Source organism: Leopardus geoffroyi, chromosome C1 (assembly GCF_018350155.1).
Source record: "Leopardus geoffroyi isolate Oge1 chromosome C1, O.geoffroyi_Oge1_pat1.0, whole genome shotgun sequence".
NCBI classification, from domain to species: domain Eukaryota; kingdom Metazoa; phylum Chordata; class Mammalia; order Carnivora; family Felidae; genus Leopardus; species Leopardus geoffroyi.
In genome coordinates this window covers 27,462,639-27,481,562 of record NC_059328.1, presented here as the reverse complement: position 1 = coordinate 27,481,562, position 18,924 = coordinate 27,462,639, and the positions used below count along the sequence as shown (strand labels likewise).

The following is an 18,924-nucleotide window of genomic DNA, read 5'->3' as shown; positions in this document are numbered from 1 at the left end:
GATCATGCCCTGAGCCAAAGTTGCCATTTTTAACTCCAGAAAAACATGTGGCAATTGATTTCAGTTTTTTGGCTGTTAATTTTAGAATCAGGCAATGCAAGTGATAGACATGCTAACTTGTATGGAAACTAGTATTTTAATTGCCCTCATCGGAATGTTAGGGGGAAAAAGTAAGATACTTTATATTGTGTAAGAAGCAGGTAAGTAATGGGACAGAGGTATACATTTTATAATCCTGTGGCCTCTAAGAAATGAACCTAAAGTGTTTCTGGAGAGGTATCAAAGAAAAGCAGCAGTCAAAACCTCATTGTCCTGAGTGTTTGGAAGCACAGTTGTTCTTGCTAAGATTACCTTTAGCTCCCTGGGAGTCATTGTCCCTCCTTAGGGAAAGATGAAATAAAGAAGTATGAGAAATTAGGGCCCAACCTTCACTTGAGATAGCAAATTTTTTTCTAGGCATTATAGGATGCTGTATGTTTAAAACTTTCTATTTGATAATTACTGACTTTTTATTAACATAGCATGATGTGATGTTGGGGTACAAAGCAGTCTTTTGAGTAAGCAACGTCTCTTATTTCAGTTTAATTTTTGTCCATATTTTTCAACTTGTAATCTTCTCTTTTAGAAAAAAGAGCTGTCTTTGGAGAGTGGGGTCTATTCATTTGAAGAAGAAACTGAGTTATCGAAAGGCACCATACGGAAGGTGGGATAGAGCTCTGTATGTTGTCATGTTGGTTTCTTTCCCCAGGAGATTGTGGATTTCTGAGGGATAAATGTTTTATCAAGTCTATCATATTTTCCTGGTATCCATGGTTTTACTTTGTGTACAGTAGGGACACAGATATGGATTGTATTGAATTCAATGTGATATGCAAATAAATGGTCTCCCTGTGTTTATTTTTTAATTTACTTATTTAAATTCAAGTTAGTTAGGGGCGCCTGGGTGGCTCGGTCGGTTAAGCGTCCGACTTCAGCTCAGGTCATGATCTCACAGTCCGTGAGTTCAAGCCCCGCGTCGGGCTCTGTGCTGACCGCTCAGAGCCTGGAGCCTGTTTCAGATTCTGTGTCTCCCTCTCTCTCTGCCCCTCCCCTGTTCATGCTCTGTCTCCCTCTGTCTCAAAAATAAATAAACATTAAAAAAAAAAAATTAAAAAAAAAATAAATAAATTCAAGTTAGTTGACATACAGTGTAGTATTGATTTTAGGAGTAGAACCCTGTGATTCATCATTCATATTATAACACCCAGTTCTCATCCCAACAAGTACCCTCCTTAATACTCATCACCTATTTAGCCCATCCCCCACCCACCTCTTCTCTAGCAACCTTCAGTTTGTTCTCTGTATTTAAGAGTCTCTTATGGTTTGCTCCCTCTCTGTTTTTATCTTATTTTTCCTTCCCTTCCCCTATGTTCATCTGTTGTGTTTCTTAAATTCCACATATGAGTGAAATCATATATTTGTCTTTCTCTGCCTGACTTATTTTGCTTAGCATAATACAGTCTAGTTCCATCCATGTTGTTGCAAATGGCAAGATTTCATTCTTTTTGATTGCCAAGTAATATTCCATTGCGTGTGTACATTGTGTATACATGTAAATACACACACACGTATATATACACACCACATCTTTATCCATTCATCAGTCAGTGGACATTTGGGCTCTTTTCATAATTTGGCTATTGTTGATAGCGCTGCTACAAACATTGGGGTATGTGTGCCCCTTTGAATCAGCATTTTTGTTATATCCTTTGGATAAATATTTAGTAGTTTATATTGTACTGAATTCATTAGCACTTACTTTTCCCTCTCTATCCTCTTTTCTTGGAGAGGGCAAACTCTTGAAGGATGAATGTCTTTCTGGATAATAGCATTAACATAGTCTCTTTGTTTTCTTTAAGGAACGGAAGGCAGCCAAATTAAGTAAGGAAGCGTTAAAAAAACTGCACAGTGAAACTCAGCGCCTTATTCGAGGTAATATAAACCAGTACAGTAACTTTGTGGCAAATCACAATATTTCTTTGTAAGCTCCACTTGGATATTGGGGAATTTTGTTTTTTTTAATATTCTTAACATAAATTATAATACCAAGTTTAAAATTGATCTTGGTGAATGGCCACTGTTCTAAAGCCTCTGGAACATAAGTATAAACTGAGAAAATTTCCAGAACTGTATTAGTGCTAAGGGGGGAGGGTTTTTTTTAATGTTTTTCTGTGGACCAGCTGTATCAGGATTTGGGAGCTTTTCAAATGTGTAAGGTGTTAGGTCCCACAGAAATTCTGATTCAGTAGGCTTGAAGTGGGGTCCAAGAATCTGTATTTTTTATTTCTTTTTTAAATGTTTGTTTATTTTTGAGAGAGAGAGACAGCATGATCAGGGGAGGGGCAAAGAGAGGGAGAGACAGATGATCAGAAGCGGGCTCAGCACTGATAGCAGAGAGCCTGACAGGGGGCTTAAACCCACAAACCACGAGATCATGACCTGAGTCCAAGTCGGTCACCCAACCAACAGAGCTACCCAGGTGCCCCAAGGATCTGTATTTTTTAAAAACTTCCTGGATCAGTTTAATTTCACAACTAGGTTTAAAAGCCACTGGTCTCCAGGGAGTTCTTTTGTAGTTAGATCCTGTCTTTATTAAAGCCAGGATTGTCTTCTATTTCTGGTGATGGCTTTCACTGTGCTGTTTAGTTGACTGAACATGAAGTGACATTTCAGAATATACAGTATGTGTATTTGCTTGTTTTGTTCCATTTTGTAGAATCTGCACTTAATCTTCCATATCATATGCCAGAGAATAAAACCATTCATGATTTCTTCAAACGTAAACCTCGACCCACTTGCCAGGGAAATGCCATGGCGCTACTGAAGTAAGAATTCTCTTTCCTTGAGATTATAATTTTTGTAAATATTCAGTTTTGTAGCAAACATCTGGTGTAAAAAAGTTCAGATTCCTCAGTCTCTTAAAACTGTTATAATGGATTCATTATGTGCTGAGATGAGAGTTTCACACTTAGGATAATTTTCAACTTGAGCTTATTTTCCCCTCTCTAGGTCATCTAAGTATCAGTCAAACCATCACAAAGAAACCATAGACGCTGTAAATACAAGTGAGATGAATAATGGCCACCATAACAAAGATTCTGAGCAGACAGTGTGTGTGGGACATGAACTGGAAATTAATGCACTCCCTGCAGTTTCAAAGGAACCCCAGATCACTACTGGATCAGGGGAATCTTGTAGTAAGGATATGATGGGAAGTGAAGAGCTAGAAATTCAGGAGAAACAGAAGCAGGGTGATGGCAGACCTCCACCTGAGGACAGCTCAGTGGCACATCAGGAATCCAGCTTCCTCGGGAATGAGGACAATGAGGTGTGTCAGGCTGGAGGGCTTATGGCACCTGAACCTCGTGCCCTGGAGGGAGAAGAAGGCCTGAAAAGAACAGAAGAAGCAGATGAGAAGGTGGAAGAGCCCAGGCAGCAAACTAAATCAGTAGTTGTGCCACCTGAAAAAGCAAGGAGGTTCACTCTGGATAGACTTAAGCAACTGGGAGTAGATGTTTCCATTAAACCTCGGCTGGGTGCTGATGAAGACTCCTTTGTGATACTTGAAGAACCTGAAACCAACAGAGGTAATCCTTTGAGTTGTGGGGAGCCTCCAGAGTGATTTGTTCTGGCAGCTTTTTGTTATTTGCTACTATTTGGGGATACGGAACATAGGAGAAACCAATTGCGCACATGAGCTTACTCTATAGATACCCAGATGTGGGTACAATTCTATTTAGATAAATTTGGCAGGGCATCAGGATGTCCTCAACCTTGTTTTTTTTTTTTTTTTTTTTTTTTAATTTTTTTTTTTTTTTCCAACGTTTATTTATTTTTGGGACAGAGAGAGACAGAGCATGAACAGGGGAGGGGCAGGGAGAGAGGGAGACACAGAATCGGAAACAGGCTCCAGGCTCTGAGCCATCAGCCCAGAGCCTGACGCGGGGCTCGAACTCACGGACCGCGAGATCGTGACCTGGCTGAAGTCGACGCTTAACCGACTGCGCCACCCAGGTGCCCCCTCAACCTTGTTTAAAATAGAAGCCTATTGATAGGTTAACATACAAAAGAAGTACATTGCTGTCGCGTTATTGTATGACATTCAAAAAAGCATTGTTCATGTTTTTACTGTTAAAGGAAAACATTTTGGTTCAGTAAATTGTCTGCAAAACTGAATTTCTTTTTTCCCGAAGTCATTTAAGAAATACTAAACTATCCACGACATGCAAGGTGCTGTAGGGCATACCAAGAGAAATGTGATATTTATCGTACATTTAAGGTACTTACACTCTTGTAGGGGAGATAATAAGTATGCAAATAACAGTAATACAAGAGAGAAAGTGGAAAGTGACTTCTATAATGAGCATGTATCACTGATAATTGGAAAAATTAAATGAAGAAAAGGGAAAAATAGTCTCTGCTGAAAGAAACATTTAGAATAAAGTGCTATGGCAGTTTAGAGGAAGGATAAGTTTCTCCCAATAGGTGGTTAAAAGAAGGCTTAAAGTGTAGGTGGATGTAATTACTTGTTCACTGCCTTTCCCTTTATACTTTGAATAGGGATCTTCTGGCTTGTTCCCTACTCTATCACCGGCGCTTCCGCAGAGGATGACACATTGTAGGCATTTATACTGGATGAGTGATGAATGAATGAATGATCCTTCAAGACAGAGCTCAAGTATTACCATATTAGGTAGACTTCCTGACTAGTAGATAGAATTGGATATTCTCTCCTCTGCATTGAGGCAGTTTGGCATGATAATTAAGAGCTTAGGCTCTGTAGCAAGAGCAAAGTTTGAATCTGGGTTGTGCTATTTACTGTTTAACTTTGAATATGCTATTTGACCTCTCTGAGCCACCTTTTTAAAAATTTTTTCTTTAAAGGATATCTGGTTCTTAGGGCTATAGTGAACATTTGTTGAAATCATGCATAGAAATGGATAACATAAAGAAGCATTCAAATGCTTGCTCCTACTTCTGTTATTAGTGAAATTATTTGTATTAAAACTATAAGAGCTTATGGTTGGTGGGTGCTTTGTTATCCACAGTATCTGGTGTGTAAAATATGCTCAATGAGTCTTTGTTGATTGAATGAGTGGGCTTTGTGGAAGTGGAGAGAAGGACATTCTTGGAAGGGACAGAAAGAGTTCTGCATGGTATTATTGGAAGGATGTTATAAATCCATTTGACCAGAATAGGAGATGGGTTGGAAGGGTGGTTAACAGAACTAGCATAGATCCATTAGCAAAGAAATAGGAGATTTTTAAGTTTATTTATTTATTTATTTTGAGAGAGAAAGAGAGAGAAAGCACACAGCGGGGGCAAAGAGAGGGGACAGAGGATCTGAAATGGGCTCAGAGAGAGAATCCCAAGCAGGCTCCATGCTGTCAGCGCAGAGCTCAGCACAGAGCTCGATCTCATAAACCATAAAATCATGACCTGAGCTGAAATCAAGAGGCGGTCACTTAACTGACTGACCCACCCAGGTGCCCTGAGATTTTTTTTTTTTTTTTAATATTTATTTTTTGGGAGATTGCAAGCAGAGGAGGAGCACAGAGAGGGGGACAGAGGATCTGAAGTGGGCTTGTGCTGACAGGCTGACAGCAGTGAGCCTGACAGCGGGGCTCAAACTCATGAACCGTAAGATCATGACCTGAGCTGAAGTCAGATGCTCAACCGACTAAACCACCCAGGTGCCCCCCAAGATTTTTTTTTGTCTGAAACTCAATGTTCTTTAAATAGTCCTGAACTGAGACAGGAAAGAGAAGAAACCTTTTTTTGAGTACCTACTGTATTAGACACTGATAGATTCTTTATTATTGTTCTTAATTCTCATGGCTGCAGGTATTACTTTGCAATGAAGAGATGGAGGCTTGGAGAGGCCGGGTAATTGTTCCAATATTACACTTGGCTTATATAGGGAACTAGCACAGTGCCTGGCACGTAGTAGGCATTTGTTTTTAACTCAGAATATGTTTTCCTTCAGAAATAGTATTTGACATGAAAGTTGGGTTTCCAGACCAGTCAGTTCCATAATATGTATGAAGTTAGGATCAACTTTTATTTATTTGTGTAATAAACTTTCATTTAGCATGGTGTTAATGCTGTGTATACAAGACATAGTCCCTGCTGTCAAGGAAATTAGAGTCTAATAGGAGTGAAAGAAGGCAAACAGGCCATTACACGACTGTGTATACCCTGAGCCTAGAGAAAGGGTACCTCACTTGGAGTACCTCGTGGGGAGTCAGGGAGGCTTCTGAAAGGACCTGATACCTGAGCTGACTCTTGAAAGCTGAATAGGAGATACCAAGGTAGAGAAATGAGAGAAGGCTTTCTTGGTGGAGGGAACAGACCCACAAAAGACCCAACAGAGGCAAGAGAAAACACAAGGTATCCTGATGAGGTAGGGTGAAGATTGCAAGGACTTTGGGAATGGGTAACTAGTGAGGCCAGATCATGCAAGGCTTTTAGGCCATGCTAAGAGCTTGGACTTTTGCCTTTTGTTAGTAGAGGACCACTGAAAAATTTTTAGCAAAAGAAATGACCCAATCAGATATTCATTTTTGGGACAATCTAGCGGCTAGTATGGTGGACACATTGGAAGGGGTTAAGAGTAAAAGCAGTAGAAAGACCTTAATTTCCTTAATATCACATGGAGTAAGGTTTCCATGAGAAAAATGCATATAGATCCAAACTCTGGGGTACCAGAAATATATTATTTCTGTTTCCTGCAATAGTGTAGGGAAAGTCTCTGTCCTCAATTCCTCTGGACAAAGAACAATGGGAATGAGAACAGTTTTAGATTCGGGCTGCTGATGGATACTGAGCTGGAGCAGAGACTTTTCACTTAGACAGGACATGAAAGGAGCTAGGCAAAGACTGTTGGACGGAGAGGAGCCTGAACATAGATCCTAGGATGAGGAGGGAGATGGTTGAGCAATATAGTAAAAGGCAAGAAGTAGCAATATAGTAAAAGGCAAAAGTAGGTGCTGTGGTGCATTGGGGATGAAGAGCTTTTAGGGGCCTGGCTTTCTCCATAAGAATGAAGGCAACCCCTCTGCCTCACTATCATTTTAGGTCCCAAGTAAATCTTCTTCCACATCCATTTCTTTTATTCTTTTGGTGCCAATAATGACTTGCCTATTTCTGTTCCCTTTCCACTGCCACTACCCATTGCTTCCAGCCTTACTAAACTGCTATAAAAGAGGATACAGACCTACACCTTCTCTCCTTGCACTTTTGTTTGTGATGTAAACATACTATCCTTTGGTGTTGGATTTTTTGCTACTAATAAAGTTAGAGAGGGGTGCCTGGGTGGCTCAGTCAGTTAAGCATCCAACTTCGGCTCAGGTCATGATCTCGTGGTTCTTGAGTTTGAGCCCCGCGTCTGGCTCTGTGCTGACAGCTCAGAGCCTGGAGCCTGCTTCAGATTCTGTGTCTCCCTCTCTCTCTGCCCCTCCCCTGCTCATGCTCTGTCTCTCTATCTTAAAAATAAAATACACATTAAAAAAATTAAAAAAAAAAAAACGTTAGGGACTCAGAATGGAAAGGCTTCCTTCCAGTCCTATCCCCTTCTAGGGCAAGAAAAACCACAACTAGTTTTGCTAACCACAAAACTACTACAATATGATTTGAGGGCATTTTTTAAGAAAAAAGAACCAAACTTGGAGTGTCCTGGACATTTTATGGAAGAGAAGGCATCCCTCAACCCTGAAGGAATCTTTTCTCTTTATTACTGTCTCTCTCTTAAAACAGAGCTCACTGTGGTGTGATGCAAACAGAGGCATTATGGTGCCCAGTAGCAGCTAGCTGAGGGAGAAAGGAGAAGGACATTTTGAACTATATAGCATTGGAGAAGAGGGGATAGAGCCCCTGTTGCCGTTTGACCACTGAACTTACCGCTCCCCCCTTTGTATGCATATTGGGTGTGTGGTTCAGAGGCCACCTGTAAGTGGAATTTCCTTTCTGGTTATACTAGTATAACAGTTTCACCAACATGAGTTACATCACTGACTGGATTGATTGCCATTTTTTTTCCCCTTTTTAAATTGACCTTGCTCATATTTAGTAAGATTACTATTAAATAGTGAAATGTTCAAAATAGGAAAAATTTTAAAAAGAGGCTGAAACCTATGAAAAATTAAGCCATTGAATGATTGGTAATTATGGTGTTTGTTCCACCAGCATAATACTTTTTTTTTTTTTTTAAGAATTGCACACATTTAGAAACTTCAGTTGTAAATGTCTACCCTAAAATGATTTTTGAAGTATATTGAGGCAGAATAATTGCAACATTTCATTAGTTTGGGTTAAGCTACGTGAATTTGATATAGGTGTTAGTAGCAAAGGAGTTTTTGGTGTTTTGGGGCATTTTTCTTCCCCCTCCAACTTTGTTGAGCTTAAAAACTTAGCTTGAAAACTGATTCTTAACTGGAATTTTTTTTTTTTAATTTTAAATTTATTTATTTAAATTCAAGTTAGTTAACATACAGTGTAGTAGTGGTTTCAGGAGTGGAACCCAGTGATTCATCACTTACATATGACACCCAGTGCTCATCCCAATAAGTGCCCTCCTTAATGCCCATCACCTATTTAGCCCATCCCCCCCCTTTACCTCCTCTCTAGCAACCTTCAGTTTGTTCTCTGTATTTAAGAGTCTCTTATGGTTTGCCTCCCTGTTTTTATCTTATTTTTCCTTCCCTTCCCCTATGTTCGTCTGTTGTGTTTCCTAAATTCCACATATGAGTGAAATCATGATATTTGTCTTTTTCTGCCTGACTTGTATTGCTTAGCATAATACATTCTAGTTCCATCCATGTTGTTGCGAATGGCAAGATTTCATTCTTTTTGATTGCCAAGTAATATTCCACTGTGTGTGTATATGTATGTATACATTGTGTGTGTGTGTACATTGTGTATACATGAAAATACACCCATATGCACACCATATCTTTATCCATTCATCAGTCGATGGACATTTGGGCATTTTCCATAATTTGGCTATTGTTGATAACACTGCTGTGAACATTGGGGTGCGTGTGCCCCTTCGAATAGCAGTTTTGTATCCTTTGGATAAATAACTAGTAGTGCAATTGCTGGGTCAGAGTAGTTCTATTCTTAACTGGAATCTTAAAGGAAAGAGTTCAAGCATGGCACACTGACATACTGGTTGGTGTTTGGATCTAGAACTGGAAGCCTTGAAACAGCGTTTCTGGAAGCATGCTAATCCAGCAGTGAAACCCAGGGCTGGTCAGAAGATGAATGTGAACATCATAGTGAAAGGCGTGGGCACTGATGGAAAGGAAGAGCTAAAGGCAGATGTGGTACCTGTGACTTTGGCAGCTGAGAAGCTGGATGGAGCAAGCCACACAAAACCAGGTATTTGAGTTCATGTTTTCGTTTGCGTGCTTTATGCTTTGTGCACTGGCAGGTCTTTATGGCTACCGAAGACCCTATAGTGAAAAGTTCTAGAATCTTTTTCCTTGGGCAGTTTGAAGATTGGATAGCAGTACCTCTGGCATGACTCACATGTAGCATTGCTTAGATGTGGGAGGTGATAAGATGACTATTTCCAATAGTTTTTGTCTTATTAAAAAACAGTAAATATCTGTTGTAGAAAATATATGGAATAAAAAAAAAAACTTCTATGATCCTCTATCAGAGACACCTTCTATAATTATATCGTGTATCCTTTTAATCTCTTTGCATAGGTGTATATGTATGTTTTTAAAAACAAACGGGCACCTGGGTGGCTCAGTCAGTTAAGCTTCTGACTTTGGCTCAGGTCATGATCTTGTGCTTTGTGAGTTTAAACCCCACATTGGGCTCTGTGCTAACAGCTCAGAGCCTGGAGCCCGCTTCAGATTCTGTCTCTCTCTCTCTCTCTCTCTGCCCTCCCTGACTTGTGCTCGCTCGCTCTCTCTCTCTCTCTCTCAAAAATAAACCTTAAAAACATTTTTTTAAACAAACAATAATGCAATCATATTGTACATTCTGCTTTGTAATCTGCTCTTTTGTTTTAACAATGTCTGTTGTTCCCAGATGTCTGTTGTACTTTGAAAGTACAAGTGACAGGGGCACCTGGGTGGCTCAGTCGGTTAAACATCTGAGTTTGACTCAGGTCATCATCTCATGGTTCTTGAGTGTGAGCCCCACATCGGGCTCTCTGCTGTCAGGGCAGAGTGCACTTCAGATCTTCTGTCTCCCTCTCTCTCTGCCCCTCTTCCCCTCATGCTGTCCCTCTCTCTCTCAAAACTAAACTTTAAAAAAAAAGTATAAATAATATATCACATAGAAAATGGAGACACTGAGGAAAAAGTATGAAATGAAAAATTAGTCTTCCTAAAGGCAACTGTTAATTTCTTGTGTGTCCTTGGAAGAAAATTCATATGCATACACCATTATGGGTGTGGGCATGAGAGAGAGAGAGACAGACAGACAGACAGACATTGGATACTTACTTTCTGCTAGGCATTGCTCTAGGTGCTTTACCGTGAATAACATTAATATTCTTATTTTATATAGGAGAAAACTGATATACAAAGAATTTAGACAACTTACTCAGGTTTGCACAGCTCATAAGTAGTAGAACCAGTAGCCTAATCCAGACCTCCTAACTTCAGAGTTCGGATACACATTATATTGCTTTTGAGTTTTTTAACAGCTGCATAATAGTCCATTGTGAGACTGTAACATGAATCGTTTAACCATATTCCTGTTAATGGACATCTTGTTTATTCCAGTTGTTGTTATTTCATACAATGTTGCACCGTAGTATCAGATATATGTTGGTTTATCTGGATGCAGAATTCCTTATAGTGGAATCATTGAGTCAAATTTTGATATATATCATCCTGTTCTTCAAAATAGTTGCACCAATTTATACTCTGAATCACAATATTTGAGTTCCTGTTTCTTCCTGTTAATATGTCAAAAATGTTATCTCTTACTTTGATTTATATCTCTCTTTTTTTTTTTTTTTTTAATGTTTATTTATTTTTGAGACAGAGAGAGACAGAGCATGAACAGGGGAGGGTCAGAGAGAGGGAGACACGGAATCTGAAGCAGGCTCCAGGCTCCGAGCTGTCAGTAGAACCTGACGCAGGGCTCAAACCCACAGACCGTGAGATCATAACCTGAGCTGGAGTTGAATGCTTAACCGACTGAGCCACCCAGGCGCCCCGATTTATATCTCTTTAATTAGAAATGAGACTAGGAGCATCTGGCTGGCTCAGTCAGTGGAGCACGTGACTCTTGATCTCGAGGTTGTGAGTTTAAGCTGCACGTTGGGTGTAGAGAGTACTTAAAAATAAAATCTTTAAGAAAGGAAAAAAGAAATGAGGTTAAGTGTTACTTTTAATTTGTTCACTAACCATGTATGTTCAATTTTTCTGTGAACTACCAGGTCATATTCTTTGCCCATTTTACTCTTGAGTTGTTTCTTTTTTTCTTTAAAAAAAAATTTTTAATGTTTATTTATTTTTGAGAGAGAGAGCGTGAAAGCAGGGAGGGGCAGAGAAAGAGGGAGACAGATCAGAAGCAGGCTCTGTGCTTACAGCAGACAGCCTGATGCAGGGCTTGAACTCATGAACCGTGAGATCATGACCTGAGACAAAGTCAAAGCCAGATGCTTAACCGACTGAGCCACCCAGGTGCCCCTTCTTTTTTTCTTTAATATAGGTATATTTATCAAGGCTGTCCTTCATGGCTTCTGGGCCAGAGACTTTCAGAGTCCTACTCTTGCACCCCATTTTTGTCCTCTTTAATAACTTTTATAATCTCTGTGTAGTATGTTATCTCAGAGTGTAGAACATAACTATGAAAAGTTCTCTTTAGTTCATAGTAATCCTTATTTGTTAAGATAATACCCTCGAGTAATAAGGCCTCGGATTTTCCTTTTGGGATGTAACTGGAACACTCCTGGGGTTGTCTGAAGTGCACACTCCGTTACTGCAGTAGGTAGTTGGTCGTTATGTCTAAAGCATTTTCTCCTGTTTCTGTTCAGGTGAAAAGCTTCAGGTGCTGAAAGCTAAGCTGCAGGAAGCAATGAAACTCCGTAGACTTGAGGAGCGCCGAAAGCGCCAAGCATTATTTAAGTTAGATAATGAAGATGGATTTGAAGAAGAGGAAGAGGAGGAAGAAATGACAGATGAGTCTGAGGAAGATGGAGAAGAGGAGGAAGAAGGAGATCTAGAGGAAGAAGAGGAGGAAGAAGAAGGCAATCAGGAGGTTTCTGACAATTATTTCATTTTGTTATTTGTTTAGGATGGATAAGGGAAAGAGAAAATCAGATGTGAATAAGAGTAAGGTAAAGTAAGGTAAGCACGTTCAATTGTATAAGAGATTTTAGGGGCAGAGAGTTAGGGGGTAACTCACAGTTACCCAAGTTTTTGTATTCAGTTCTGTTAGCACCTCTAGATACCTGCAGTTCACAGAGGCCTAGCCTTAGCTTCTACCTGTTGGTCTACTCACTGAAATAGAAGGCAAAAATGGAAATGGCTTTGTATTAATAGATGCCTTTATCTTTGATGTTTATTTAAGTTTTCTCTATTCAGAATGAAAAGCAGTCTCAACCTTGGTCAGGTCGAGGTCTGGAATAAATTCTCAGGCAGGCTGAGACCTTCCTGAGTTAATTTCTTTCTTGGTTGAGGAGGAAATTTGTAAAAGGGCTCTTGCCATTCTATAATATTGTCTTCTGCCTAGGGTAGATGATGAAGTTTTTGGTAGTAGAAAAAAGGAAGACCCCCCCCCTTGTTTGAGCTCTGCAGTCATTTGAAAGAGTTGGTTCATATTTACCCCTGGGTAAAGAAAAGAGGAAAGCAATGGCTGAACCAGGTAGCATGTCATAGTCTATATTTGGTTTAAGGCCACTAGTTGTCCTGCATTCTCAGGCTAGTTATTTAACCTCTCATTGCCTCTGTAAAATGATAATTCGGTCTTTTTTCAGTCTTGTAGCACTTTGGGGAGGGTACAATGTAAAAAAAGTACAAAAGAGCTCTAGAAGTGTCAGGGAAAGTTATGTTAATGATGATGGTCAGACCAAGTCTCCTTTGGGTTTACCTTTTCAGATTTACGATGTGACCTATAACCAAGCAGCCATGCATGATGCTAACAACATATTTGCTTTTAAATTTTTTTACTTTGGTTTTGGGTGGCATGATTGATGAAGGTTGCAGAATTCCTTCTCAGTAGTGAAGAAATAGAAACCAAAGATGAGAAGGAAATGGATAAAGAAAACAGTGATGGCAGTAGTGAAATTGGCAAGTCAGTTGGCCTTCTCTCTGTCCCCAAACCTCTGTCATCTGATTCTACCTTACTTCTATTTAAGGACAACTCTTCCAAGATGGGGTAAGTAATTCTCTTTAGAGAAAGATAAGATTCCCTTGGGTTTGCCCCTCTTGTTAGAAGCAGAAGCAGAAGCAGATAAACAATTTACCTTCTTATTTTGTAGTTACTTTCCTAGTGAAGAAAAATCAGAAACAGATGAAATCTCAGGCAAAAGGCCTAGCAAACTGGGTAAGTAGTGACTCTTGTGCCGAACTTGACTTTTCTTAGCTCCTCTAGCTTTGATACTTAAGGACAATTCCATAAGATTCCATTTTTTTGAGCTCTAGTGGACTTCACTCTGTCTTATTTGTGGCAATGAAAGGAACTTATGAATTAGAACATTTTTCTTGATTCTGTTTTGGAAAACTTACATTCAGTTTCTTTGTTACTGACCATGGACACATACTAGGTCCTTAGTAGTGTGTGTTGAATGAGTGAACCATGAAACATTTCAATCATATGTAGATGAACAGAAGATGTATACGTGATTGGATAATGGAGAGAGTGATTATAGGCATTAGGCAGGGTGAGACAAAGATGGGAACTTTCAGGGGTCACTTAGCTCAGAGTGATAAATCTTGATTGTATAATGCTATCTCAGTACTATAATTTACCTTCAACTTCATGTTTTAGAACATAGAACTTGAGAGATTTGCCTATGGATGTTACCTGATAGCTTTACATTCTCAATTCTTCTTCCTAAACAAATCCACCTTATTTCTGGAATCATGTACTTAAAAATGATTTCTCTTTCTTTAGATGAAGATGATTCATGCTCATTGCTAACAAAGGAGAGCAGCCACAATAGCAGCTTTGAGCTGATTGGCTCCACAATTCCGTCCTATCAGCCTTGCAACAGACAAACAGGCCGTGGGACCAGTTTTCTCCCCACAGCAGGAGGATTCAGATCTCCTTCCCCTGGGCTATTTCGAGCCAGTTTGGTCAGCTCAGCTTCTAAGGTAAGATGGTGATGGTTTTCTAATCTCCTCCCCCTTTTGCTTCCCACACTGCTAAATAAAGTGTGTCCAAGCCAACCAACTCCCACTACATTATGTATGTTCAATTTAAAGAATCCACCCCCTTTGTGTATTAAAAACAATCCTCATCCAATGTTCTTACATTCTTGAAGGTATTTTTCTTTATGCTTCCCTTGGCTATGCATTGTCCTCCTTAACTGCAATTGCCTTAGAGTAGATGAAATACTGCAAATAGCAACTTCTGTTGTTGTCATGACAGTGAATGACAATTATAAAATGTTTTGTTTTTGTTTGGTTTTGTTTTGGTGCCAGAGTTCAGGAAAGCTGTCTGAGCCTTCACTTCCCATAGAGGATTCCCAGGATCTGTATAACGCCTCCCCAGAGCCTAAGACACTTTTCCTGGGAGCAGGAGACTTCCAGTTCTGTTTAGAAGATGACACTCAGAGCCAACTGTTGGATGCAGATGGGTAGGTAGTTTTATGTTTCTGTGGGTGGGATGGTGCTGGGTACTGCTTAATTTTGTTTAAAAATAAAGTAAGCTTCTGTCACTCCATCTGTGCTTTCTCTTCTTGAAAGAGAAGGTGTACAGACCATTAGTATTACATTCTGCAAGTCTGAAGAAAATCTCTCCAGAAAATAAAATGTAAATAGTCCTAGCTACCATTCTGATCCTTCGATCTCTGCTTTACTTGAAATGCACAGCTCCTGTAAGGGATCAAATCTTCCTGTATCCATTCTGCTGCGTGTAGGCTTGTTGTGTGGAATTGAGAATGGAGACACCCATGGCACGTTACATGGACATAACACCAAGTTCTATTCTGGCACCGTCTGAAGCCAAAAATTATCCTATACCCTTACCTTTCGAATATCATTTATTCTTTAATTAAACTCCCTCCCATTTTAGATTATCCTAAGGCTTCAGTTTGAATCCTCTGTCTTCTGGTTTGGGATTCAGCTTCTAAGTTCAGTTTTAGAAACATCAAAATTTTTCACACACTACTTTGTTTTTTCCCTAGGGAATTTCTTATATTCTTCATTGTGCTTGTAGGTTCTTAAATGTTAGAAACCACAGGAATCAGTACCAGTCTCTGAAGCCTCGATTGCCACTGGCCAGTATGGATGAGAATGCCATGGATGCTAACATGGACGAACTATTGGATCTGTGCACTGGAAAGTTCACATCTCAAGCTGAAAAAACTCTGTCCAGGAAGAGCGACAAGAAAGAGAACCTGGAGGAACTTCTGAATCTTTGTTCAGGAAAATTCACTTCTCAGGGTAAATATCCAACAGAGAGTATCAGGCTCTCCCTAGCCAAATATCTTAAGTCAGTGTCCTTGAAAAGAAGCCTGTTACTCTTGGGTGAAAAGTTCACAGAAAACAGGGCTGTGATGGATTCTTACGTGCGGGTTGAATTCTTAGCTTCCTGATATTTAGAGCCCTTACTTTCTTAAGGTGGTAAAATGTCAACTTAAGACTGCTTTAGCTTTTGGTACACCTGGGTGGTTCATTTGGTTGAGTGTCCAACTCTTGATTTTGGCTCAAGTCATGATCTCACGGTTCGTGAGGTCTGGCTTTGTGCTGACAGGTTGCAGCCTGTTTGGGATTCTCTGTCTCTCCCTCTTTCTCTGCCCTTCCCCGGCTTGCATGTGTGCACTCTCTCTCTCTCTCTCTCTCTCTCTCTCTCAAAATAAATAAACAAACACTAAATAAAAAGAAAGGCTGCTCTAGCTTTTGCCATGTGATTTCTCATTTATGGCTAATATGTATGCAAAGCTTTGAACAGTGTTGGTGTGTAGTAAATTTCATATAAATGCTTACTTGTTTCCACCTGTATGCTCCTTTTTCCCCAATGCTAGAATGTTAGCTATGTGGGAGCTGGGAGTTTTGTTTTGTTCACTACTGTATCCCTGGTGCCTGGCATATAGTAAGTACTAAATAAGGATTTGTTGAATGAATGGATGGTGAGCTCTTTTTGGCAAGCTTACCTTATAACTGTATTGAGCTGGCATGTCTTTAGATGGCTGGGGAAAGAGGATAAAGCTGTTATTTCTTGGTGACAAATCTTTTTCATTGTTATATAGATGCCTCTACTCTGGCTCCATCAGAGTTAAATAAGCAAGAAAAGGAGAACAGTTTGGGTGATCCCATGGAAGAAGCCCTTGCTCTTTGCTCAGGCTCTTTCCCCACAGACAGGTGAGTCTCAGTGATTGGAGGGAACTTCAGAAGGCCCAGTCGTCTGGTAAAATCCTGGGGTCCACAGTAATGAGTCATCTTAGGAGCTTCATATCCTGTCTGAGAGTCTTGCAGTGTGTTTGAGTCTTGTTTGCAAAGTAAGGAAATTACAGTACTTTCGTTTAGTTGGTGGAGAACAGGGTTAAAAAAGGCAAGCACAGAAACCTAAAGGTAAAGCTGGGAGGCAGACAGTGTAGACCACCGGGTGCTGCCTATTCTTCCAGCTCTGATCTGCTGTTGTAATGGGTCTAATCAGGCCTATGTCTGCCTTCTCCTTGAGCAGGCCAGTGATCCCATCTACACAGTCATCCTACAGCAGCTCCCCACTCCAGGTTGCCCAGTGGGAGTTCCAGACCAGTGTTGTTTCCTGGGACATTGATACAGTAGCCAAGTTTATTGGTGCTGGGGCTGCCACAGTTAGTGTGGCTGGCTCAGGGGCTGGCACCAGAACGGCATTTGGCAGTTTGATCATCGGCTATGCCAGGAACCCATCTCTGAAGCAGCAGCTCTTCTATGCCATTCTAGGCTTTGGTGTGTCTGAGGGCATGGGGTTCTTCTGTCTGATAGTCGCTTTCCTCATCCTCTTCGCCATGTGAGGGTCCATGGGGGTCACCTACCTGTCCCTGCTGCTTTGACTTCAGGCCCTGCCTGGTGCTAAAAGTGTGCTAAGCTTTACCATTAAACAAAACATTTCTCTTTAAAAAAAAAAAAAAAAAAAGACAAGAATAAGCACATGGAAGTGTTCAACACTAATATTTAGGGAAATGCAAATCAAAACCACAATAAGATACTACCTCACATGCATTAGATGGCTACTGTTAAAAAAAAACACCAACCACAAAATAAGAAGTATTTGTGAGGATATGGAGATATTGGAGCCCTTACCCACTGCTGGTAGGAATATAAAATGTTGAAGCTGTTATGGAAATCAGAATGGCATTTCCTCAAAAAACTAAAAATAGAATATGATCCAGCAATTCCAAGTATATTCACAAAAGAAGTGAAAATCGGGTCTCAAGTATTTGTACACCCATGTTCACAGTAGCATTATTCATAATAGTAAAAAAATGGAGATATCCCAAATGGACAAACAAAATGTGGTGGACACACACAGGAATATTATTCAACCTTAAAAAGGAAGGAACATGGGGCAACATGGATGAATCCTGAGGATATTATGGTAATTGAAATAAGCCAGTCCCCAAAATACAAATATTGTAGGATTCCACTCACATGAGGTACTTAGAGTTGTCAAATTCATAGAGGCAGAAAGTAGAAGGGTTGGATGCCAGTTGGTGAGGGGAGGGAAGAGTGGAGAATTGTTGATTAAAGAGCATAGAGTTTCAGTTTTGAAAGATGAAAGGAGTTTTGGATGTTGGTTGGACAACAATGGGAATATGTTGTATGTTTTATTACAATTAAATTTGGCAAAGTATCTTATTTCCTATTTCTTAAAGAGATTGTTGGTGCTAATAAAATATTTTCTGTTCCTAAGTTGGCTGACTTCTTATTGTTTGGTTCCAACATCTTATTTATTAATTTCTTGATTTGCATTTTAGGGAAGAAGAAGAAGAAGAAGGGGAAGAGGAAGAATTTGGAGACTTTCGGCTTGTCCCCAATGATAATGAGTTTGATAGCGATGAGGTGAGTTTGAAGGGTACAAAGTAATCATAACTGAACTCCATGTATTGCTGCTGTATGTTTTTTTTTTTTCTAGTCTGAGTTCTTGAGAATTCTGTTGGTCATGTTAGCAGAAGCAGTTTCCTAGAATGAGACATTTGGGCAGAAATTTATAAATCCTGTTTTAGTTGAGGACACGTTTTATTCTGTTTAACTTTGTGTGTGATACTCTATGATTTTTCAGGATGAACGCAGTAACTCTGATAATGAACATCTGGCACTGGAAGACCATGAAGATGATGATGAAGAGCTCCTAAAACAGTCTGAGAAGTTGAAAAGGCAAATGTAGGTGTTCTGTCCATAACTTCCATTGCTAGAGAAAGTTCTAACAGTTAAATTGTAGCTTGCCACTGTTTTACCTATGTTTGCTTGGTTGTATTGCTTTTAGGCATTAACACAGATTAAATAAAACCCATTCATGTGATGTCACTTGAGTATTCAGAGATGGTTACGTACTCCTTAGTGATTTCTATACTAAATATCTCTAGTTCCTACTGCTATTTCTCACATGACATTGCTTCTAGACTCCTCATGTACTGGGTATTCTCTTTATCCTCAAGTGTGGTCTGACTACTGCTGTATGTAGTGCTACAACCACATCCCTTGTTCTGGATGCATACTGCTTGTAAAGTAACCAGGGATTGTAAGAGCTGAGTCACGGTAGATCCTG

General features: G+C 39.9%; 2 protein-coding genes across 4 annotated transcripts in view; both read left to right on the top strand.

Moving 5' to 3' along the window:
- CLSPN (claspin) overlaps positions 1-18,924 on the top strand; it is a 32,251-nt gene that overhangs the window by 6,837 nt on the left and 6,490 nt on the right. The window contains exons 5-19 of one of the 3 annotated variants that reach the window (XM_045476693.1): positions 626-703; positions 1,899-1,971; positions 2,756-2,864; positions 3,049-3,626; positions 9,226-9,417; positions 12,044-12,267; positions 13,208-13,386; positions 13,490-13,554; positions 14,125-14,324; positions 14,655-14,809; positions 15,391-15,617; positions 16,424-16,535; positions 17,880-17,885; positions 18,134-18,218; positions 18,439-18,539. In XM_045476693.1, coding sequence (XP_045332649.1) covers positions 626-703; positions 1,899-1,971; positions 2,756-2,864; positions 3,049-3,626; positions 9,226-9,417; positions 12,044-12,267; positions 13,208-13,386; positions 13,490-13,554; positions 14,125-14,324; positions 14,655-14,809; positions 15,391-15,617; positions 16,424-16,535; positions 17,880-17,885; positions 18,134-18,218; positions 18,439-18,539 — 2,384 coding nt within the window. Of the gene's footprint in view, positions 1-625; positions 704-1,898; positions 1,972-2,755; positions 2,865-3,048; positions 3,627-9,225; positions 9,418-12,043; positions 12,268-13,207; positions 13,387-13,489; positions 13,555-14,124; positions 14,325-14,654; positions 14,810-15,390; positions 15,618-16,423; positions 16,537-17,879; positions 17,886-18,133; positions 18,219-18,438; positions 18,540-18,924 lie in introns of all 3 variants that reach the window. The other 2 variants (XM_045476694.1, XM_045476695.1) reach the window with 2 other exon arrangements.
- Positions 16,550-17,269, top strand: LOC123597601 (ATP synthase F(0) complex subunit C1, mitochondrial-like). The gene has a single exon (XM_045476710.1). The coding sequence runs from the start codon at positions 16,817-16,819 to the stop codon at positions 17,168-17,170; it is 354 nt and encodes a 117-aa protein (XP_045332666.1). The 5' UTR covers positions 16,550-16,816; the 3' UTR covers positions 17,171-17,269.